This window comes from Gymnoscopelus braueri (genome assembly GCF_963280865.1).
Source record: "Gymnoscopelus braueri genome assembly, chromosome: 15".
In the NCBI taxonomy this organism is placed as follows: Eukaryota; Metazoa; Chordata; class Actinopteri; order Myctophiformes; family Myctophidae; genus Gymnoscopelus; species Gymnoscopelus braueri.
The window spans coordinates 51,481,101-51,488,600 of NC_137620.1; the positions used below are offsets into that span (position 1 = coordinate 51,481,101).

At 45.1% G+C, this 7,500-nt stretch overlaps 1 protein-coding gene across 1 annotated transcript in view; it reads right to left on the bottom strand.

The window, feature by feature from the left end:
* Positions 1–7,500, bottom strand: part of LOC308101630 (disks large homolog 4-like) — a gene marked incomplete at both ends in the record, with an annotated part of 37,191 nt that overhangs the window by 16,555 nt on the left and 13,136 nt on the right. Inside the window, one exon of the mRNA XM_080451051.1 lies at positions 43–112. Coding sequence (XP_080307177.1) covers positions 43–112 — 70 coding nt within the window. The remainder of the gene's footprint in view (positions 1–42; positions 113–7,500) is intronic.

Genomic DNA, 7,500 nt, shown 5'->3' on the forward strand with positions numbered 1-7,500 from the left:
TGAGTGCGGCAGGGAGTGTGTGTGTCTGCGTCAGCTCTCCACTGCGTGCGTGGGTCATGTGACCTGGGCTGAGGTCGAGGGGAGGAGTCTCATCATCTTGGTACCGATACTTCTACAGAGAGAGAGAGACATAGAGAGAGAGAGAGGAGAGAGAGAGAGAGAGAGAGAGAGAGAGAGAGAGAGAGAGAGAGAGAGAGAGAGAGAGAGAGAGAGAGAGAGACATAGAGAGACATAGAGAGAGAGAGAGAGAGAGAGAGGAGAGAGAAGAGAGAGAGAGAGAGAGAGAGAGGAGAGAGACAGAGAGAGAGAGAGAGACAGAGAGAGAGAGAGAGAGAGAGAGAGAGAGTGAGAGTGAGAGAGAGAGAAAGAGACATAGAGAGAGAGAGAGACATAGAGAGAGAGAGAGAGAGAGAGAGAGAGAGAGACATAGAGAGAGAGAGAGAGAGAGAGACATAGAGAGAGAGAGAGAGAGAGGAGAGACATAGAGAGAGAGAGAGAGAGAGAGAGAGAGAGAGAGAGAGAGAGAGAGGAGGAGAGAGAGAGAGAGAAGAGAGAGAGAGAGAGAGAGGAGGAGAAGAGGAGAGGAGAGAGAAGAGAGAGAGTGAGAGTGAGAGTGAGAGTGAGAGAGAGACAGAGACAGAGACAGAGACAGAGACAGAGACAGAGAGAGAGAGATGAGAGAGAGAGAGAGTGAGAGTGAGAGTGAGAGAGAGAGAGACATACAGTATGATCATCAGTTCTACATTTGCTCACTACCACTACACACTGTATTATATAGAGTTAAAGGCGTAGTTCACCCAACAAATTACTTATTTTCTATCAATTACAGAGGGTGAGACAGAGAGTGAGACAGAGGGTGAGACAGAGGGTGAGACAGAGGGTGAGACAGAGAGTGAGACAGAGGGTGAGACAGAGAGTGAGACAGAGAGTGAGACAGAGGGTGAGACAGAGGGTGAGACAGAGAGTGAGACAGAGGGGTGAGACAGAGGTGAGACAGAAGTGAGACAGAGGGTGAGACAGAGGATGAGACAGAGGGTGAGACAGAGGTGAGACAGAGGGTGAGACAGAGGATGAGACAGAGGGTGAGACAGAGGGTTAGACAGAGGGTGAGACAGAGGGTGAGACAGAGGATGAGACAGAGGGTGAGAAAGAGGGTTAGACAGAGGGTGAGACAGAGGGTGAGACAGAGATGAGACAGAGGGTGAGACAGAGGGTGAGACATGGTGAGAGAGAGGGTGAGACAGAGGATGAGACAGAGGGTGAGACAGAGGGTGGAGACAGAGGGTGAGACAGAGGATGAGACAGAAGTGAGACAGAGGATGTATATATGACCCTATATGACCCTATATGACCCCATATGACCCCATATGACCCCATATGACCCTTATTCTTTATTCTTTATTCTTTATTCGGATCCCCATTAGCTTCCGCTGCCGCGGTCGCTAGTCTTCCTGGGGTCCACATAAAACTTCACAACATAAAACAACATGACAATATACATACAAACAAACAACTGACACTCGTCAGTCCAAAACTAAGCTACATTAAAATAGCCTATATGACCCTATATGACCCTATATGACCCTATATAAGGGGCGGCCATAGCTGAGTGGTTAATGAGCCCGCCTAGGGAGCCAGAGGCCCTGGTTGCCCCAGGTACGATTCCAGGCCAGGCCAGCAAATGTGTCGATGAAATGAAATTAGTCCCTGAGCAAGACTCTTAACCTCTAATTGCTCACAGGCCCTCATTGGAAACAAGACCGTAAGGACTTCATGAACGGACCTGTTCAAGGAATTATCCTTATATGATCCTATATGACCCTATATGACCCCATATGACCCTTTATGACCCTATATGACCCTATATGACCCTAAATGACCCTAAATGACCCTATATGACCCTATATGATCCTATATGACCCTATATGACCCTATATGACCCTATATGACCCTAAATGACCCCTATATGACCCTATATGACCTTATATGATCCTATATGACCCTATATGATCCTATATGACCCTATATGACCCCATATGACCTTATATGACCCTATATGACCTATATGACCCTAAAAGACCCTATATGACCTTATATGATCCTATATGATCCTATATGACCCTATAAGACCCTATATGATCTTATATGACCCTATATGACCCTAAATGACCCTATATGACCCTATATAACCCTTCAACCCTACCTTAACTAACCCTGACCCTGAGAGCTTCATGAGAAAAGATCATTAACTAGAAAAATGTGCTCCTCGGAGCACAAGTCTCCGCCAGCAGACCTGTGCTATTTTAATCAAATGAAATCACTTACCCTATCTTTAACCATAGTTCTCTAGGAATGTTCTAATTCTTAATTAAAAATAGAACATGTATCTACTGTATCTAATGAGATACAGTAGGGTAAAGGATATATCTTTTAGTTAAACAAAAAAAAGTTCTTTGTTAAAAGGTGAATGTTAAAGAAATATTTATTGTCAAAACAATGTCTAAAAATGGGAGTGCGTAATGGGAGTTAGTTGCATTGTGTGATCTCAGCCTCTCCTGTCTAAGCTATTTATATATTTATATTACATATTGTGATGTCACAGTGAAACTGACACAATGTTAGGTGTTCTCAGAGGGACACACACGCACGGACGGGTGATTTGTACTGGAAGGTACTGTTCCAAATCAAGACTGATTGATCCTGTCTTACCTCACTTCAAAAATAGCTTTTTGAAGTGACACACCTATTTATTAGGATTTTATTTCGTCATGCTTCCCTCTAGCCAATCAAAGGCATTGGTGTCAACATATTAGACACGTGTCACGTGGAGCTTGACCAATGTTAGCTTGGCTAGGAGGGAGGTGAACACACAGCGGGACGAAGCGAAAACATACTCTCCGCCTCGGCGGAGACAATAATATATAATATAATATACATTAGGGATGACGCGATATATCGGCCAACCGATATATATCGGGCCGATATAGTCGTTTTTTAATTAATCGGTATCGGTCCCGATATCAAAATTGCGCCGATGTGAACAGCCGATGATTGCCTCTGTGTCTCGCTGCTGCAGCTGCAGGACTCAAGAGTAGTGTGTCATGTGTGTGTGTGTGTGTGTGTGTATGTGTGTGTGTGTGTGTGTGTGTGTGTGTGTGCGCGGGGTATAGGTGTCGGGTTTCACATGGTGTACCGATGCGCACGCTGCCTCTCATTCACTCAGACAGAGAGACTGAGTGTGTCTCGTTGTGAGCGCTGCTCAGTGCTCGCGTGTTGCTCCACTCGTTAATTCATTTGCATCAGGTGTGTAAGCCCAGCGAAGCTTATTAAAGTGGTCATTGGGCAAAAGCAGAGCCTCCAACGACCGTGTTGGTGGACAAATATAGCAGTAGTTGGGCGCTGTTGGCAATACTTGTTGCTAAAGAGCATGCTAATGAGTGCTAAGTGCTAACAAGTAACAACAAACAAATGTATGCTTTTAAGCGTACGCGCACACACACACAACACACACACACACACACACACACACACACACACACACACACACACACACACACACACACACACACACACACACAGTGTAGACAGTGGTTCTAAAAGTGGTGGGTGATGGGTAGTTTAGGAACCAAATGGACCCTTATGGGTCTGTAACTCAGAGTGTACAAATGGAACCAAATGGACCCTTATGGGTCTGTAATTCAGAGTCCAAATGGAACCAATTGGTCACAATTTTCAAAGATAGGCCTACTGGAGAAACTTTTCAATAGCAGACTAGATTATTTTTTGGAAAAAATGTATGTAGCCTCCTCTCAGTGAGTCCATATGGTTTAGAACTAACAGATCAACATCAGGCATTGATGGAATCCATTGAAAGAATCACAGATGCAATTGGAATATTAATTTACCTCAAAAAAGCTTTTGAGTTTTGACACTATCTATCACAACATATTAATAAACAAACTGGAGAAAATTGGTATTAGGCATTGCAGTAGACTGGATTAAAACTAAAATTGAAACGTATTCAAAACTTAAAGTTATTTGGACAGACGTCAACAGTTTGTGAAGCTGGGCAAATACAGCTCAAATCATTTGGACATAAAATAATTTGGAATAAACAGGATTGCTTTTTCAAATTCAGTGTTTACACATGTTTTTCAGACTGGATAAAACTGTTTTTTTAATCGATCATATCGACATTGGTTATATCGGTTATCGGCCATAACAGCAATATATCATATCGGATATCGATATCGGCCAAAATGTCACATCGGTGCATCCCTAATATACATTAACAAGGGAACCAGGAGACCTGTACTGCCAGACCCCTGGTGGTTGAAATCTGAATGAACGGACTTCGCATGACGTGTGTGCAGAGGAAAAGAGGGACAGACCGACCGACAAAGCCTCATGTAGGCCAACCCCTTGGGTCTGGCAACAAAAACAAAGATAATACACTTACAAATCTACATCTGTCAGCTTGACCAGTTAGACACACAGGTGTTAAATGTTCAATCAATCAAACCACACACACACACACACACACACACACACACACACACACACACACACACACACACACACACACACACACACACACACACACACACACACACACACACACACAAACACACACTCACACACACAGATTTATGACAGATTACAAATGAACACGAGTCTCTCCTCACATTCCTGCTGTGTGTGTTGTCAGGGTAACTATACGTGACCCCGGGGGGCCCTGTTGCCTAGCAACTGACATCATCACACACAGGAGTAGGAGGGGCTAAGCTCCCATTCATAAAGTTAAGTGTGTGTGTGTGTGTGTGTGTGTGTGTGTGTGTGTGTGTGTGTGTGTGTGTGTGTGTGTGTGTGTGTGTGTGTGTGTGTGTGTGTGTGTGTGTGTGTGTGTGTGTGTGCGCGCGTGTTTGTCCTTTTCCTCACCAGAGAAATGCTTGTTTTATGGTTGAAAAATGATAATTCTTCCTTCTCATTTTGGCCTGCACCCAAAATAGCAGATCTACAAGCTGACAACGTGTCACAGTGCGACACCGATAAATAGTTTGCTCTTTGATGTACATGTATATATATATATATATATATATATATATATACATATATACATATATATATATATATACATTACATTACATTACATTACATTACATTACATTACATATAAATATATAATACATTCATATATATATAATAAATACAGGTTGTTGATAAACCTCACAAAAAGTTTGGAAACTTAACTTGTTTCAATCATCAATTATTTTCCCCCTTGAATAATATATGTGTTTCCTATCATTTTTATGGTTGATGAATCACCTTTATAAGCAGGTAGAACGTGTAAGGATGGTCTTTATAAGCAGGTAGAACGTGTAAGGATGGTCTTTATAAGCAGGTAGAACGTGTAAGGATGGTCTTTATAAGCAGGTAGAACGTGTAAGGATGGTCTTTATAAGCAGGTAGAACGTGTAAGGATGGTGGAATGAGTAACAGAGATAAACGTGAAGGTAAAGTGGGTGGGGTGGGGCGAAGGTAACCTGGGGGTAAAGGGTTAATGCTAGCCTGGTAAACCAACCCCTGATTTCAGCCTGAGAGCCTTTCTGGGCGTTTCTGCGGAGTTCACAACATGAACTAGCCTATCAGCGTCCTCGCTCATTGGTATGTGATTGACAGCGCATGTTGGCCAATCAGGTGGAAGCCAAGTGAAGCCAAGTGGAGCTGAACGAAAACGAACGTCCATTAAAATTTCAAAACGCTTATTTTTTTGTGGCACGGGATATATACGGAAGATATTCTTCAGATAGTATTTGGTTGTTTAACTTCATATACGTGGTCAACTAATCATGACAGAGCATATTTAAAAATAAAAATTCAGAGAACCGGCAGGGGCGGGCAGTGACACGCATGTATCCGTATAAAGCAACCTATTTTGGGCATGGCCCTTTCAAATGTCCCCTTGCTCCTACCCTCTGTGGTGGTGGTGGAACGAACTGCTGATTGGCTGAAGGGGTTGTCAGTCAACGATTAATACTCCCGCCCAGCTCACGCCCACAGACAAAAAGCTAGGGTTAGGGTTGTGGGTCCAACACTGTCTCTTATAGAACAGGTTATTATGTGGGTTAGGGTTAGGGTTGTGGGTCCAACGCTGTCTCTTATAGAACAGGTTATTATGTAGGTTAGGGTTAGGGTTGTAGGTCCAACACTGTCTCTTGTAGAACAGGTTATTATGTGGGTTAGGGTTAGGGTTGTGGGTCCAACACTGTCTCTTATAGAACAGGTTATTATGTGGGTTAGGGTTAGGGTTGTGGGTCCAACACTGTCTCTTATAGAACAGGTTATTATGTAGGTTAGGGTTAGGGTTGTGGGTCCAACGCTGTCTCTTATAGAACAGGTTATTATGTGGGTTAGGGTTAGGGTTGTGGGTCCAACGCTGTCTCTTATAGAACAGGTTATTATGTGGGTTAGGGTTAGGGTTAGGGTTAGGGTTGTAGGTCCAATGCTGTCTCTTATAGAACAGGTTATTATGTGGGTTAGGGTTAGGGTTGTGGGTCCAACGCTGTCTCTTATAGAACTCCCTCTGCCAGCCTGGGGAGAGCCCAGAACTGAGCTCATGCCTCCTTCAATGCATGAGGAGTGAGTAGACCGCTTCTTATCACCTGACAGGGGGGAGTTTCCATGGTAGGATGTAGCTTCTTATCACCTGACAGGGGGGAGTTTCCCCGGTAGGACGTAGCTTCTTATCACCTGACAGGGGGGAGTTTCCATGGTAGGACGTAGCTTCTTATCACCTGACAGGGGGGAGTTTCCCCGGTAGGACGTAGCTTCTTATCACCTGACAGGGGGGAGTTTCCCCGGTAGGACGTAGCTTCTTATCACCTGACAGGGGGGAGTTTCCATGGTAGGACGTAGCTTCTTATCACCTGACAGGGGGGAGTTTCCCCGGTAGGACGTAGCTTCTTATCACCTGACAGGGGGGAGGCTCCCCGGTAGGATGTAGCTTCTTATCACCTGACAGGGGGAGGCTCCCCGGTAGGATGTAGCTTCTTATCACCTGACAGGGGGGAGGCTCCCCGGTAGGACGTAGCTTCTTATCACCTGACAGGGGGGAGGCTCCCCGGTAGGATGTAGCTTCTTATCACCTGACAGGGGGGAGGCTCCCCGGTAGGACGTAGCTTCTTATCACCTGACAGGGGGGAGGCTCCCCGGTAGGATGTAGCTTCTTATCACCTGACAGGGGGGAGTTTGCCCGGTAGGATGTAGCTTCTTATCACCTGACAGGGAGGAGTTTGCCCGGTAGGATGTAGCTTCTTATCACCTGACAGGGGGGAGGCTCCCCGGTAGGACGTAGCTTCTTATCACCTGACAGGGGGGAGGCTCCCCGGTAGGATGTAGCTTCTTATCACCTGACAGGGGGGAGGCTCCCCGGTAGGACGTAGCTTCTTATCACCTGACAGGGGGGAGGCTCCCCGATAGGATGTAGCTTCTTATCACCTG